At 37.9% G+C, this 17,669-nt stretch overlaps 1 protein-coding gene across 9 annotated transcripts in view; it reads right to left on the reverse strand.

Moving 5' to 3' along the window:
• The window catches only part of GRB14 (growth factor receptor bound protein 14), a 127,929-nt gene that overhangs the window by 18,135 nt on the left and 92,125 nt on the right, over positions 1–17,669 (reverse strand). For all 9 annotated transcript variants that reach the window (XR_012421167.1, XR_012421168.1, XM_045367168.2 and 6 more), the window contains 3 exons: positions 16,249–16,370; positions 14,239–14,313; positions 11,221–11,358 (listed from right to left, as the gene is read on the reverse strand). Coding sequence is in view for 7 of the 9 variants with exons in the window: in XM_045367168.2 (XP_045223103.1) it covers positions 11,221–11,358; positions 14,239–14,313; positions 16,249–16,370 (335 nt within the window). In the remaining 2 variants the exon portion in view is untranslated. The remainder of the gene's footprint in view (positions 1–11,220; positions 11,359–14,238; positions 14,314–16,248; positions 16,371–17,669) is intronic.

The raw sequence follows: 17,669 nt of genomic DNA on the forward strand, positions 1-17,669 counted from the left end.
GTATGGACAGGGGGAGGTGGAGAGAAGGGTATTTAGAGATTTCTCTGTAAATATATTCCTGACCACATTTTTAAGGCTTGCAGCAGTGGTCAACTAAATTTAGAACCAATCAAGACCTCCTCAGAGAAAAGGATAGGAAATGGTCTCTTTGCCAGGTAGAAATGCCATATATGACATTAGGAGGGGCAGAGCAAGATGGCTGAACAGAAGGCTCTACCTATCCTCCCCGCAGCAGGAACACCAAATTTAACATCTACACCAAAAAAAAAAAAAAAAAAACACCTTCCTAAGAACCAAATCAGATGAGCATTCACAGTACCTGGTTTTAGAGGGGAGCCCACTACCATGAAGGTTGAGTCTCAGTCCTGGTGCATTCACCCAAGATGACTGGAGAGCCCTTAGGCCCTAAGTGAACATCAGCAGTCCCCGGCAGTCCTCCCTGCGGCCTTCATATCACTGAAAGAGGCACTGAAGGAGGTAGCAAAGACTGTCTTAAATTGTCAGCACCTCCCCTCTCCTGTTCCTCAGCAGGAGAAAGAATCTATGTACTTGGGAGAGGGCGAGCTCAGTAACTGTGAGACTTTTTTTAACTCGGTGCTGCCCTGTCACAGTGGAAAGCAAAACTGGACTGAACTCAGCTGACACCTACCCATAGAGGGAGGATTTAGACCAGCCCTAACCAGAGGGGAACTGCCCATCCCAGCAGTTGGAACTCGAGTTCTGGCAAGCCTCCCAGCTGTGGACTAACCTACTCTGTGGCCCTAAATAGACATGAAAGGCAGTCTAGGCTGCAAGGACTGCAACTCCTAGGCAAGTCCTAGTGATGAGCTGGGCTTGGAAGCCACGCACTTGGAGGGCACACAAGCTAGTGACTAACAGCTGGGGTGGCTACAGGAGTCCTTGCACTACCCTTCCCACAACCCCAGGCAACACGGCTCGTGGCTCCAAAAAGAGATCCCTTCCTTCCACTTGAGAGGAGAGGGAAGAGTAAAGAGGATTCTGTCTTACTTCTTGGATAGCAGCTTAACCACAGTAGGACAGGGCACCAGTCAGAGTTGTGAGGCCCCCATTCAGAAAGTAGCTCCCAGACGACATTGTTAGACACAGCGTGAGCCAGAAGGGAACCCACTGCCTTGAAGGGAAAAACCTAGTCCTGGCAGGATCTATCACCTGCTGACTAAGAGATCTTGGGCCCTGAATAACCTGCAGTGATACCCAGGTAGTAATCCATGGGACTTGGATGAGACCCTAAGATAGATCCTAAGATATGCTGGCTTCGGGTGAAACCCAGCACATTTCCAGTTGTGGTGACTATGGTGAGAGATTCCTTCTGCTTGAGAAAAACAGAGGGAAAAGTAAAAGAGACTTTGTCTTGTATGTTCGATTCCAGCTCGGCCACAGATGGGTAGAGCACTGGGATGGTTCTGAGGGCTCCCCAGTTCTGGGCCTCAGCTCTTGGATGACTTTTCTGGACATGCTCTGAGGGGAGTCCACTACCATGAAGGGCGAGTCCCAGACCTGGTGGCATTCACCACAAGATGACTGAAGTGCCCTTGGGCCTCAGATGAACATCAGCAGTCCCTAGCAGTACCCCCTGGGGACTTGTAGTAATAGTGACCATGGAGTGAGGCTCCTCTGCCAGTGAAAAGCGAGGGGAAGAGTGGGAAGGACTGCGTCTCGTGGTTTGAGTGCCAGCTAAGCCACAGTAGAATGGAACAGGTAGATTTCCAAGGCTTTTTGTTTGTTTGTTTGTTTGTTTTTGTTTTTTGAGACAGAGTTTTGCTCTTGTTGCCCAGGCTGGAAGGCAATGGCGTGATCTTGGCTCACTGCAACCTCCGCCTCCCAGGTTTAAGTGATTCTCCTGCCTCAGCCTCCCAAGTAGCTGGGATTACAGGCTTGTGCCACCATGCCTGGCTAATTTTTGTATTTTTAGTAGAGATGGGGATTCACCATGTTGGCGAGGCTGGTCTCTAACTCCTGACCTCAGGTAATCCACCCGCCTCAGCCTCCCAAAGCGCTGGGATTACAGGTGTGAGCCACCACACCTGGCTGATTTCCAAGGTTTTTGGCGATAGTCCCTGGCTCCCAGATGGCATCTTGAGACCAACCCAGGGACTGGGGGAACTTGCTGCCCTGAGGGAAGGACACAAGCCTGGCAGGCTTCACTATGTGCTGACTGTAGAGACCCAGGGCCTTGAGCAAACATAGATGGTAGCCAGGTAGTGGCTCATGAAGCATTATACCACAAGGAAATACATGCACACACATAAGACCCATACGCAAGAACAGCAACAAAGGAAAACTGTGTATGAGGGAAAGAAGGAAGCTATACAAGAACAGTTGGGGAAAATATGGGAAAAAGTCAAGTATAACTATTTTCCAGCTCCATATCTCCTATTAAGACCATTACGCAAACATCTGGTCTCCATCATTAGCCGTTTTGAGCATTGCCATTTGTTGGCTTCATCCTCAATAAAATATATCCAGAACTGAGATTGCTATTTGTCTTCTAAGAGAGTTACCTTCTAGCAAATATGCTATTCCTGTTTATTTTTATTTTCTATTTCTTAATTTTCTTTTATCTTTAAGAACATTTTTAACTGCTTCCTCTTCTTTGATATCAATCAGCCACACAAATCTGGCCTTTTGCCATTTAATCTTGTGGCCATTCTTTTATTCTCCCCTCTACTGCTCGTCCTAGGTTAGACCCCATCGCTTCCACCTGGATTAATGAAATGATCATCTAATTAGCATCTGTGTCTATAATCAATTCCCTCTCTCTCTACTTCTCTCTCTCTCTCTTTCCCTTCCACTCCTCCCTCTCTGCCTCCTTTGCCTTCTTCCCTTCAATCTCTTTTTCTCTCTTTCAATCTCTCTCTCCTTGATCTTTTAAGCTCCCTGTGACCAAACTAATCTCAAGATACTCTTTTGGTAATTTCACTCCCTTTTTCAAACATTTCAATGGCTTTCTGTAGTGGGTTGAATAGTAACCCCCCCAAAAAATATACCCATGCCCTAATGCCAGGAAATTGTAAATGTAACCTTAATTCAGAAAAAGGGTCACTGAAGATATAATTAAGTTAAGGATCTTGAGATGAGATTATTCTAGATTATCCTGGTGGGCCCAAAATCCAATGACATATGTTGTTATAAGAGACATACAAAGAGGAAGGGAGAAGGCCATGTGAATACAAAGGCAGAGATTGGAATAAATCAAGCCATAGGGCATCTGAAGTCATAACTAGCCAAGACAGAAAATCCTAACAAAAATGCAAAAGATCATATAACAAGAATGGAAAAGAAGTAGTCAAATAAATAATGGATGTACATTGCTAGTATGAAAAAAAGATGAGTTTTCAGATTGAATGTGTGTGCTAAGAATCAAGCAAAATTTAGCAGACTATATTTCAACACAACTAGTAATATAGCAGGGAAATTACTGCACGCCAATGTTTATAAGAATGTTTGAAAAATTGCTAGAGAAAAAAGACAGTTTAACCCATAAAGAAGCAACAGTGCTTTCACTGACAACTATAGATGCATGAAAATAGAATAACAATAACCACCCATAAAAACTCTCAAAAGAATTTTTACTTGAAAGACATCAATGCATTGCATAAAATGTCAACACTTACAGCCAAAGACTATATAATATGATGGACATAGACTAGACACAGAAAACAGGCAGCACTGTAGAATACATATGTATGTTTAAGTGATAATGTATGTGCATATGAACTTCTGCACATGTATATCTATGTAACCATTGCATAGGTAAACATATAAGTATGTAGATAAATATATCTATTCATCCCTGATGACAGCATCATAACTTCCTCTAGGAATTTACAATATATGTAAGGAGAAAAAATAACACACACAAAATAAAGAGAAGTAAAGGAACAGGAGGCAGGATTAACTTGCAGCTCCCACTCTGGTGGGCAGAACAGCATGAGGAGACTCACATTGTGAACTTTTGCTCCAAGAACTACTGCAGGAACATACAAGGAAAGCCAAGAGAATCCACAGACCCTTTGAAGGAAATGGATTGCTGCTGCAGGGCGCCCAGAAGACAGCCAAAAAACTGCGAGTACCCAAACTGTGAAAAGGGGGATCAACCACCCCTGAACACACACCCTCACTGGGGAACCTGAAGGTCCAGATCACAGGAGAAGGATGTGACATTACCTACAGCTGAGACAAATTTAGAGTTGAGCGAAATACAGGGTAGAAAAGGCAGCAGGAAAAGCCTGTGGGCACTCTTGGTCCCCAGGGAAGCCTTTTCTGACTGTCTCCCAGGGGTCCCTGGGGAGGGCTGCCAGAGGAACTTGGAAAAGACCACAGAAAGAAGGAAACTTCCAGCTGAACTTTGTAACAATTTCAACTGACTCAATGTTTCCTAGACAGAACCTGGGGGAGGGGGTGAATCAGGAGTGCAAACACAGTACAGAAGCTGTGGCAGGCCGGGAGGTGCAAAACCTGATAGCCTTGCTTGCTTTCTCACTTGGGAGGCTGGTAGCCTGGGGCAAGTTCTCAGCCCTGTTCACCCGCTGCCTGGAAAAATACTCAGTGCTGTTGGTGGGGCATGGTGGGAGCTAACCTGAACTTCTGGGCTGCGCAGGAGCTGGGTGAGGCCTGTAACTGCCAGTTTTCCACCACTTCTCTGGTGACCTACTGTATGATGCAGCAGAGGCAGCCATAATTCCCCAGGGAACATAACTCCATTGGCCTGAGAACCGCACCTCCATCCCCTACAGCAGCCGCAGCAAGCCCTGCCCAAGGAGAGTCTGAGCTCAGACATGCCTAACCCTGCCCCACCTGATGGTCTCTCTCTACCTGCCCTGGTAGCCAAAGACAAACGACATAATCTTTTGGGAGCTCCAGGGCACCATCCACCACCTGATCCTCCCTGTACTACTGCAGCTGATGTGCTCTTGACAGCACCAACTCTGGGTTGGAGGCCAACCAACACAAAAGTAGCACAATAAACAAAACTACAACTAAGGACCCTCACAGAGTCCACTTCACTCCCCTGCCACCTTCACTGGAGCAGGTGCTAGTATCCATGGCTGAGAGACCTGTGTTCACATCACAGAACTCTCTGCAGACACTCCAGCACCAGCCCAAGGCCCAGTAGCTCCAGTGGGTGGCTAGATCCAAAAGAGAAGTAACAATCACTGCAGTTTGGCTCTCAGGAAGCCACATCCCTAGGGGAAAAGGGAGAGCACCCCATTAAGGGAGCACCCCGTGGGACAAAAGAATCTGAACAGCAGCACTTCAGCCCCAAATCTTCCTTCGGACATAGCATACCCAAATGAGAAGGAACCAGAAAAACAATATTGGTAATATGACAAAACAAGGTTATTTCATACCCCTAAAAGATCACACTAGCTCACCAGCAATGGATCCAAACCAAGAAGAAACCTCTGAATTGTCAGAAAAAGAATTTAGAAGATTGATTATTAAGCTCATCATGAAGGCACCAGAGAAAGGTGAAGTTCAACTTAGTGAAAAAAAAAAATGATACAAGCTATGAAGGGAAAAATCTTCAGTGATATAAATAGCATGAATAAAAAACAATCACAATTTTTCAAAACAAAGAACACACTAAGAGAAATGCAAAATGTTCTGGAAAGTCTCAACAATAGAATCAAACGAGTAGAAGAAAGAACTTCAGAGTTCAAAGTCAAGGCTTTCAACTTAGTCCAACAAAGACAAAAAAAAAAAAAAGAATTTAAAAGATGAACAAAGCCTCCAAGAAGTTTGGGATTATGTTAAATGGCCAAACCTAAGAACTGGTATGCCCTAGGAAGAAAAGAAATTGGTTTGGAAAACATATTTGAGGGAATCATCAAAGAAAACTTCCCCAGCCTACTATAGATCTAGACATCCAAATATAAGAAACTCAAAGAACACCTGGGAAATTAATCACAAAAACCATCACCTAGGGAAATAGTCATCAGGTTATCCAAAGCCAAGTCAAAGGAAAAAAATCTTAAGAGCTGTGAGGCAAAAGCATCAGGTAACCTATAAAAGAAAACCTACCATGATGGTGTGCACCTGTAATCCCAGCTACTTGGGAGGCTGAGGCAGAAGAATCACTTGAATCTGGGAGACGGAGGTTGCGTGAGCCGAGATGGTGCCCCTACACTGCAGCCTGGGTGACAGAGCAAGACTCCATCCGTATTAGTCTGTTTTCATGCTGCTGATAAAGACATACTTCATCAGCATGAGACTGGGAAATTTATAAAAGAAAAAGGTTTAATGGACTCACAGTTCCTCATGGCTGGGGAGGCCTCACAATCACAGCAGAAGGTGAAAGGCACATGTCACATGGCAGTAGACAAGAAAACTTATGCAGGGAAACTCCCCTTTATAAAACCATCAGATCTTGTGAGATTTATTCACTATCACGAGAATAGCATGGGAATGACCTGCTCTCATGATTCAGTTATCTCCCACCGGGTCCCACACACAGCACGTGGGAATTATGACAGTACAATTCAAGACAAGATTTGGGTGGGGACACAGCTAAACCATATCACCATCTTACAAAAAAAAGAATAAACCTCACAGCTGACAAGACCTATAAAACAAAAACACAATGAAAAAAGAAACAAGGTATTCAGGCAACAAATAGCACAATGAATAGAATAATAGTTCAGTACCTCACATCTCAATACTAACATTGACTGTAAATGGCCTAAATGTTCCACTTAAAAGATACAGAATGGAAGAATAAATAAGAATTCACCAACCAAGTATCTGCTGTCTTCAAGAGACTCATGTAACATATAAGGACTCACATAAACTTAAGGTAAAGGGGTGGAAAAAACATTCCATGCAAATGGACACCAAAAGATAGCAGGAATAGCTATTCTTATGTCAGACAAAATAGACTTTAAAGCAACAGCAGTTACATTATATAATGATAAAGGGAATTGTCCAGTAGGAAAAAATCACAATCCTAAATATATATATGCACCTAATCCTGGAGCTCCCAAATCTATAAAACAATTTCTATTAGACATAAAGAAATGAGATAGATAGCAACACAATAATAGTGGGGAATTTTAATACTCCACTAACAGCACTAGGCAGGTCATTAAGACAGAAGGTCAACAAAGAAACAATGGATTAAACCATACCTTAAAACAAATGAACTTAAAAGGTATTTACTGAACATTCTATCCAACAACTATATTCTATATATTCTAATATATGAATAGAATATACATTCTATATATTCTATATATACAGAATAACTATATATTCTAATACATGAATAGAATATATATTCTATTCATCAGCACACAGAACATTCTCCAAGATAGACATTATGATATGCCACAAAACAAGTCTCAATAAATTTTTTAAAATTGAAATTATTTCAAGTACTCTTTCAGAACACAGCGTAATAAATTGGAAATCATTCCAAAAGGAAACCTCAAAATCATGCAAATACATGGAAATGAAATAACCTGCTCCTGAATGATTGTTAGGTCAACAATGAAATCAAGATGGAAATTAAAAAATTCTTTCAACTGAACAATGATAGTGACACAACCTATCAAAACATCTGGGATACAGGAGAGGCAGTGCTAAGAGGAAAGTTCATAGCCTTAAATGCCTACATCAAAAAGTCTACAAGAGCACAAATAGGCAACCTAAGGTCACACCTCAAGGAACTAGAGAAACAAGAACAAACCAAACCCAAACTCAGCAGAAGAAAAGAAATAACAAAGATCAGAGCAGAATTAAATATAATTGAAACAAATATAATACAAAAGATAAATGAAATAAAAAGCTGTTTCTTTGTAAAGATAAGTAAAATTGATAAACCATTAACCAAGATTAACCAAGAAAAGAAGAGAGAAGATCCAAATAAGGTCAATTAGAAATTAAACAGGAGATATTACAACCAATACCAGAGAAAAACAAAAGATCATTCAAGGATACTATGAATACCTTTATGCACATAAACTAGAAAACCTAGAGAAGATGGATAAATTTCTGGAAAGATAACCCTCCTAGATTAAACCAGGAAGATATAGAAACTGAACAGACCAATAACAAGCAGTGAGATTGAAATGGTAATAAAAGAAATTACCAACAAAAAAAAGTCCAGGACCAGATGGATTCACAGCTAAATTCTATCAGACATTCAAAGAAGAATTGGTACCAATCCTATTGACACTATTGTACAAGACAGAGAAAGAGGGAATTACCCCTATATCATTCTATGAAGCCAGTATAACCCTAATACCAAAACCAGGAAAGGACATAACAAAAAAAGAAAACTACAGACCAATATCCCGGATGAACATAGATGTAAAAATCCTTAACAAAATACTAGCCAACTGAATCCAATGGCATATTGAAAAGATAATCCACCATGATGAAGTGGGTTATATATCAGAGATGGAGGGATAATTTAACAAATGCAAGTCAATAAATGTGATACACCACATAAACAGAATTTAGAACAAAAATCACATGATCATCTCAATAGATGCAGAAAATGCATTAGACAAAATCCAGCAACACTTTATGTTAAAAATTTCAGCAAAATTGGCATAGAAGGGACATACCTTAAAGTAATAAAAGTCATCTATGACAAACCCACAGCCAACATTATACTGAATGGGGAAATGCTGAAAGCATTCCCCCTGACAACTGGAACAAGAAATGGATGCTCACTCTCACCAATTCTATTCAACATGGTACTGGAAGTCCTAGCCAGAGCAATCAGACAAGAAAAAGAAATAAAGAGCATCTAAACTGGTAAAGAAGAAGTCAAACTGTCATTGTTTACAGATTATATGATTGTATACCTAGAAAACCCTAAAGACTCCCCCAAAAACTTCTAGAACTGATAAATGAATTAAGCAAAGCTTCAGGATACAAAATTAATGTACACAAATCAATAGCTCTGTTATATACCAACAGTGACCAAGCTGAGAATCAAATCAAGAACTCAACCCCTTTTGCAATAGCTGTAAAAAATAAAATAAATACTTAAGGATATACCTAACCAAGAAGGTGAAAGAACTCTACAAGGAAAACTACGAAACATTGCTGAAAGAAGTTATAGATGACACAAACAAATGGAAACACATCCCATGCTCATGGATGTATAGAATCAATATTTTGAAAATGACCATACTGCCAAAAGCAATCTGTAAATTCAATGCAATTGTTATCAAAATACCATCATCATTCTTGACAGAACTAGAAAAAAAAAATCCTAAAATTTACATGGAACCAAAAAAGAGCCTGCAAAGCCAAAACAAGACGAAGCAAAAAGAGCAAACCTGGAAGCATCACATTATCTGACTTCAGACTATACTACAAGGCCATAGTCACTGAAACAGCAAGGTACTGGTACAAAAATAGGCACATAGACGAATGGAACAGGATAGATAACACAGAAATAAAGCCAGATACTTACAAACAAAAAAAAAAAGTGGGAAAAAGGACACTCTAGTCAACAAATGGTGCTGGGATAATTGGCAAGTCACATGTAGAAGAATGAATGTGGATCCTTATCTCTGTCCTTATACAAAAATCAACTCAAGATGGATCAAAGACTTAAATCTAAGACCTGAAACCACAAAAGTTTCTAGAAGATAACATCAGGAAAACCCTTCTAGATATTGGCTTAGGGAAAGACTTCCTGACTAAGAACCCAAAATCAAATGAAACAAAAACAAAGATAAATAGATAGGATTTAATCAAACGAAAAGCTTCTGCACAGCAAAAGAAACACTCAACAGAGTAAACAGACAACTCACAGAGCAGGAGAAAATATTTGCAATTTCTAAATCTAACAAAGGACAAATATCCAGAATCTACAAGGAACTCAAACAAATCAGCAAGAAAAAGCAATCCCATCAAAAAGTAGGCTAGGGACATCAATAAAAACTCTCAAAAGAAGATATATAGATGGTCAACAAACATATGAAAAAAATACTCAACATCACTAATGATCAAGGGAATGCAAATCAAAATCACAATGTGATGCCACCTTACTTCTGCAAGAATGGCCATAACCAAAAAAAAAAAAAAATAACAGTAGATGTTGGTGTGGATGTGGTGAAAAGGGAATGCTTTCATGCTGTTGGTGGGAATGTAAACTAGTACAACCACTTTGGAAAACAGTGTGGAGATTCCTTAAAGAACTAACAGTAGAACTACCTTTTGATCCAGCAATCCCACTACCGGGTATCTTCCCAGAGGAAGTCATTATATGAAAAAGATACTTGCACATGCATGTTTATAGCAGCACAATTCACAATTGCAAAAATATGGAACCAGATCAAATCCCCATCAATCAACGAGTGGATAAAGAAATTGTGAGATAGATAGATAGATAGATAGATAGATAGATAGATAGATAGACAGACAGACCGACCATGGAACCATAAAAAGGAATGAAATAATGGCATTCCCAGCTGCCTGGATGGAACTGCAGACCATTATTCCACGTGAAGTAACTCAGGAATGTAAAACCAAAAATCGTATGTTCTCACCCATAAGTGGGAGCTAAGCTATGAGAATGCAAAGGAATAAGAATGATACAATGGACTTTGGGGACTCGGGGAAAAGGTGGGATGGGGGTGAAGGATAAAAGACTATACAATGAGTAGTGTACTCTGCCTGTTGATGGGTGCAACAAACTCTCAGAAATCACCACTAAAGAACTTACTCATGTAATCAAACACGTCCTGTTCCTTACATACCTCTTGAAATAAATCCATCAATCAATAATAAAAGAGCAATAAATGACTCAGATGAAACATTTTATTAACTGTTCTATTATTAACTGTTCTGTTCTGTTGATGTTGATCAACAGAGTTTCAGAAGTAGAAAAGATCAGCAGTATGACCTGGGGTAAAAAGAAAAGATATACACTACATCAGGCTTCAAACTCTGCAGCCAAGGATGAGGAGAAAGGAGTGAATTCAGAGTGAGCACAAAGGAGTAACATATGTTGTACTGAAATAAGAGTATCCAGATTCCATCAAAGATAGTACATTGAAACCAGTGTGAAGTAAAACTGAGTAGTGTTTAAATAATCAAGGCAAATGTTTTAAATAAAAAAAATCAAAGACCAACCTTTAACATCAAGTAATAAAATAATAAATACAACAAAGTAAATATGTTTTAACTTACAGCTTAATATGTCATTCATAACACATCACGGATACTTCAATTTACCTTTGATGTCCCTTTAGTAGAAAAATATAAACCAGATCTTCTTAGAAAAAAGTAAATTTTTTTCCAAGACTTCTTTCCCTGTTCTTTCGCATGTAAGAAACCATGAATTTCAGGGTATGTGCTTGAACTCAGAAACATCTGAAAGAAAATTTACATATTTTCAAACTATGATTAAATCAATGATATGGTAACCTTATACTAATCATATTAAGATTTCAAATATAAACATGTAAAAATCACACAGGATCATAACATGTAACATTACGGTAATTAACTATGTGTGTGTGTTTTGATAGTCCTTGGTGTCTCTCTCTCTCCTTCTCTCTCTCTCTCTCTCTCTCTTTCTATCCCTGTGTGTGTATACACACACACATACACACACAGAAAATAAATCAGAGTCTTTTAAAAACCTGAGACGTTTCAAATGAAAATGAGTTCACAAAATAGACATTCTAAGTGATAGTATGTAGTTATCTAACTACCAAAATTATCAGCTAATTGAATGTCCATTCAAAAAGTTGGACGTCATCTACAGCGTTAAGTCCTGATATACTTTTCATTGTTTTCTGTGGTTTTCCCTGAGATTACAGGTTGACCTATTAACTTCATTATGGTATAAGTAAGACCACAATCCTGACTTCAATTGGGAAGCAGGAAGTTGAGCCAAGTTCACCTCCTTGAGGAGGATAAAGCAAATAAAACTATCTCTTCTTTGTCATCTATGGTTCTCAGCTGTGGGTGAATGTGGTAGGTCACGTTTTCCAAAGAGGACTGCAACAATGTCTTCCATTCCACATGCTCTTCTGCAATGTCATCTTGTCACTGAATCACAAAAAGGTGGAGTCTTTCTCCACTCTCTTGAATGTGAGCAAGCCTGTCATTGCTTTGACCCATACAATATGTGGAAGGGACCCTTTGCCAGTTCTAGGTGTAGTCCTTAACTAGCCTGGTGCTTTTCATGACTTGGCCCTTGGAATCCAGCTGTCACATAAGAAATGTGACTACCCTGAGACCATCACAGGTAAGAAGCCCAATGCAACTGGAAGAGCCCTGCAGGATGAGACACCATGAGACAGACAGAGAGAGAGAGAAAGTGGGGGGAAACATGGGAGAGAGAGAGAGACACCAAGGAGTCAAAGGACATGCAGTCAAAAAACTGTCTTAGAAGGGGATCCTCAATCCCCAGCACTGAGTCAATGTGCCTCAGAGATGACCCACCCAGCTAGACTCTTCCCAGATGCTTGTCCCACAAATTGTTGGCAAAATGTAAATGGGTACTTTAAACCGCAAAGGCTTGGAATAGTTTGTTCCTTGGTAATAATTAATTGAGACAGTGGGCATGTGTTGGTCAAGAAAATGACAATGAAAAGGAATAGCTCAACTGAGTGGTTGTGCTCAGCATCCTTAATAAGACAGTGGAAATGCATTAGTGTCTCATTAAAAAAAAAAGAAAGTAGAAATTCCTCTGAATAAACAAATGGAAAACATTTGAAATAAGGGAATTTATTAACTAAAATAACGTAACACATTTTAAAAGGCTACTCAAGGAAATGCTGATAGTAGATATTTATGTTTTTTAAAGTAAATTACTAAAAGAAATTTAATTTAATGAGCCACAGATATTAATTAATTGACATGCAAAACAGGCAAGTAGGTTTTTTAGTTTGAGTGCTTTCCAAGTTATTAAACCAAACCAATTAAATTTTAAAAAGAGAGTCATAGAGGTCACACTAGAAAAAGAAGAAACCTTTTAAAAAGTGGAAACATTGCCTCAGTGGAGAGAAGAGGTCAGGGGCACATGCAGGACTATCTGATTCCAAAGCCTATGATTTTTCTTGTTTTTATAATTTAACATTAAAGCAATATAACTGTGCTATAGGAAGACTTGCAAAAGGAGGTGGAATAAAAACTCCATCCCACCACTGTGTTGTAATACAGTGGTGAAGCATTCAGAGGGCTGAGATCTGAAAGTCCTGGGGCACAGCTGCTGCTGCCATTTACCTAACATTTTGACGGGGTGTCTCTGTAAAAACCCAGGAGCACAGAAGCAGCTTTTAGAAAAATCTCTGGGGACTAATCATGTTTCAAAAATATTCTGAAGCACAAAAATGAAATATAACCTATTAAAAAGCCCACAGAAAAATCCATGATAGCTCTGCCAACCTAATATTTTTAAGGTCAAACAATACTGGAAATATTAAAAGTTGTCTTCATTAAAGATCAGGGAATACTGAGTGGGTTTGGGGATGCATGGGGCTGAGCTCAAACAGCAACCATTATAAAGACATTGCTCAACATTAACCTGTGAAAAACAACTGTAGAGCTTCTGATGTAAAATCTACAAATCTATCAAAAAATAAAATAACTGAAATTATTCATTTATTGTAACAACAATGTCTTTGAAAATAACCATTTCGAGCCACCGCCAGTTTGGAAGAAGTGAGTCCAATAGAAACAAAAATAAGGAGATTTTTAATTAGATAACTAGTATTCTTAATTCAGCTAAGAATATTTCACAATTCTATGCAAGGATTTCCATAACAGCTATTACAAATGCTAGTGAATACATTTGCATCCTGTATCTTTTATCTCCTTTCATTTATTTGCTAAATATTTTATTACAAATAGGATTGAGGGCATTTATTATGAAAGCTAATACTGAGTATCCATTGGTAAAATATCTGTATTTTACAAAGAATTGTGATTTTTCTAAAGACTAACATAATATTTACACACACCACATAACAAAATTGCAAGTTTCCTTTTAAGACACACATTTTTAAATATGTAAAATCCTTTGACAATTGGCTAAAACTGAGAAGAAGAATGTTGGTAAAGAGCTTTATTGACTTAGGGCATTCTTTACCTGGGTGCTATTATTTTTAGTTTTACCTCCAGCAAAAAATATTAATAATAATCCAAAGCATAACTTTTCAAAATCTGGGCATATTAAAAAAGGACTTTAAAGTTTTCCTTCATTATGCTATTATTTATATATTTTAGTAAAAATATATTTACCTGCAAAATCTGTGTGGGGGATATTTCACCATTGGTTTCAGTTGCAAAAGATACCATATGCTCTGGAAAAAAATACTGTCAAAAAGACACAGTAAATTACCACAAAATTCGTGCTAGAAAAGATTCAATGATGACCAATATAGTAATCAAAAGCAAAAGTTCTTTAAACTGGTGTCACTAAAATTCACCCAAAGTGCTTTTGAAAAGGTCCGTCCTTAGACTCTACTCATAGGTACCTTAATGAGAATGTCTGGAGTTGGGCGCAAAGATTAGCAAATGCCCCCACAAAATGCAGATGTGGGTGGATTCAGATATCCGGAGTTATAAAACACTGTCCTGAAGTCGACAATGTGCTTGCTCCCACATCTTCTTCCTGAGTCCTGCAACCAGTCTATCAGGTACAAAAGGACTATCCATTCCATTTTACAAAGATAAGGCTCATAGAAGTACAGAGTTGAGAGTATGCCCAAGGTCATAGCCCACAACACAGTGGAGGTCAGGACTTAAACTGAGCTGGGGAGCTAAAATTCTAGTTCTTGCTACCTACCATTTTTCCAAACTTTTTAATCATAAAATTTACCCAGTGCAGTTGTTTAAAATAGGAATTCCCAGGCCTCATTCCTGGAGTTTCTGATTCAGTAGGTCCAGGCAAGTCCTGGATTCTGTGTTTTTAATAAGCACTCTCCCCTCGGTAAATTTTATGATTAGACAAGTTTGGGAAAACATATTCTACTATATTTCCTCTAGGACAGGGTTTTTCAACAGCAGTTCTACTAACATTTTGATCTAATAATTCTGTGTTGAGGGGGCTTTCCTGCATATTATAGATGTTTAGAGTATTCCTATCCTCTGCTCACTAGCAGTCCTCCTCCCCACCACCAGTTGTGACAACCAAAACTGTGTCCAGACATTGTCAAACCACCCCCCAGTTAAGAACCACTGCAATAGGTCTACAAAACAAATGTCTAGCCTTGTTTAAATAAAAAAAGTAAAATAAAAAACAAGCATTGAACAGTATTTCTTTAAATACATCTTTTTAAATTCTTGATTTTAATAAAGACTCACAGCAAGAAAACACTTTCCCTTCACATTTGAATTTATTTAATTTTTATTATGACTAATTTTCTTTGCCAAAGATCATCCCATTATGTTTCTATTAATAGGTTAAGATAAAAGAGAACGTGAGAGGTCTTTCAGGGTTTGAAAATATTCTATTATGGTATGTATCATATATTTTTCATAAAGAATCGTTTCAATCCAATTATCATCCAAAACTTAGTGTAAAAATATGCTTCAGCTTCAGAGACAAAAACAATTTAAAATAATGAGCCCAGAGGCTATTCTGACTTTTCTAGATCCCCAGTCTTCATTAGAATGTGACATACATTTATTTTCTTTTAAAGAGAACTACAATGAAAGTAGTATTTACTAGATAATGCACTGGTCTTTATCTCCTTTCTACTTAGTTAAAAAATCACTGCACTGGAAACAAAATAATTTGGAACAGCAAGATTCATGTCAATCTTAATTTCTGGCTAAGTTATAATACTCTCAACAATCATTAGTCTGCTTTTACTTTAGAAAGTCTATTTAAATTTCCCAAATTCTGTAGAAAGTGATAAAGTATAATATTTTGCTTAACACTTGTTCTTAATCTGTTTGAGAACCTATAAAAATTCATTTTCCACATCAAATGTATAATTGTTTCCTTTTCACAAAAGGCAAAATTAGGTTTCCTAATACTTTTAAATTAAATAAACCAAATTCATCTCAATTCAGACTTTACCAATAGGGCTTCAAAAAGCTTTACAACTGTGTATCTGAACTACTGTGATTATTGTTCACTAATCATTGTTAGCATGAGAAATGTGGGTATAATTTTAAAGGACCAGAGTCTTCATCTACAATTTACCAAATAGGACTGTATTTTATTTATAGTGACTATCTCCTTTGCATAAAATTTAACTGATTCATTTATTTTCCATAACGATTAATGGGGATTTCACTTACCATTGGGTTTTTAAAGAACTCATATTTGGCATAATTTTTTCTAAAGTATAGCTTGTTTTCTTCTTCTATCCCCCAGTTGGATAGCACTTCAATCACCAGTTCATGGTCTTCTATTGTTCTTTCTGTAAAGAATGTTTCAACGAGTATGTTGACAGATAGACAAATATACATACACACACACACACACACACACACAGACACATGCAAACATATAAAATGTATTACGCGTCTTTATTAAACATAGCAGATTTCAACTTAATTATGAAATAGCCAGATTGATAAAATTTCTCATCGATATTCAATTTACTAATGTTCATTTTTATAACAAAGCAGACTGTTGTCTAAAAAGAAAACATGTATAAAATATCATAATGTACTCTTTGTTATCTCAATTTCCTTTTCTTACTGTGTAAATAATATAAGCTTGATAACAAATCTGCATGAAGTATATGGGAGCTACTTTTTTCTCCAACTTACCATGGTGCCAAAATTAAAATATTTATTTCAAGGTTGAACAATTCACTTCATTAAGAGATGAAGAATTTTGACAGGTTCATGTGCATTTAAGACTGTCCAGACTAATCTGGATAGCTGAGAAAAATTAAAATAAATGCTTTAAAAGGAAAATTTTAATACAAGTAGATATAGGTATTTTTTTTAAGAAGCCCAATTCCTTGGGGCACTTTATTATTTCAAAGCTAATACTCAGGAAAATATATTTTGTAATAACAATGAATAATTAAGAAGGGTGAGAAGGCACTTGGCAGAAAAGGCACTTAAATGAAGTAAGCAAAGGCAGTTGTAAAGAGGTGAATATAGCATGCAAAATTCCTATTTTTATAAGACACTGTGAGGATGTTGACAGTAGTATTATTCATAATAGCCCCAAACTTGAAACTACCCGAATGCCCACTGATATGAGAATGAATAAGTAAATTGTGTAAAAGCACACAGTGAAAATATACTACAACAACCCACAACAGTATAGATACATATTGCATTTCCTGAACACAATATTTAATTAAATAATCCAGACACAGATAACGCATACTGCATGATTCTACTTACATAAAGTTCAAAACAGCAAAATTAATCTGTAGTGCTAGAAAGGGTTTTGGAGATATTAAGTAAGTAGGGGGCATGAAGCGAATCACCGGGGTGAGTATAACACTGTTTCTTGATCTTGGGGTTGGTTACTCTGGTATATGCAATATCTGAGAGTTCACTGAGTTGTGCACACTTGGTTTGTACACTTTTCTTAATGTATGCTATACTTCAATAAAAGGCGGAGAAAAGAAAAGAAACTGGAAATTACCAATGCAAAACAGGAAATGGAGAACAACCAAATAAGGAATATGGAAATTCTCTGCTGTTTTATTGTTTCTAGGATGTTTTTAAAAAGTATTTATGCCTCAGAAATT

The sequence above is a fragment of the Macaca fascicularis genome, chromosome 12 (genome assembly GCF_037993035.2).
Source record: "Macaca fascicularis isolate 582-1 chromosome 12, T2T-MFA8v1.1".
Taxonomy (NCBI): Eukaryota; Metazoa; Chordata; class Mammalia; order Primates; family Cercopithecidae; genus Macaca; species Macaca fascicularis.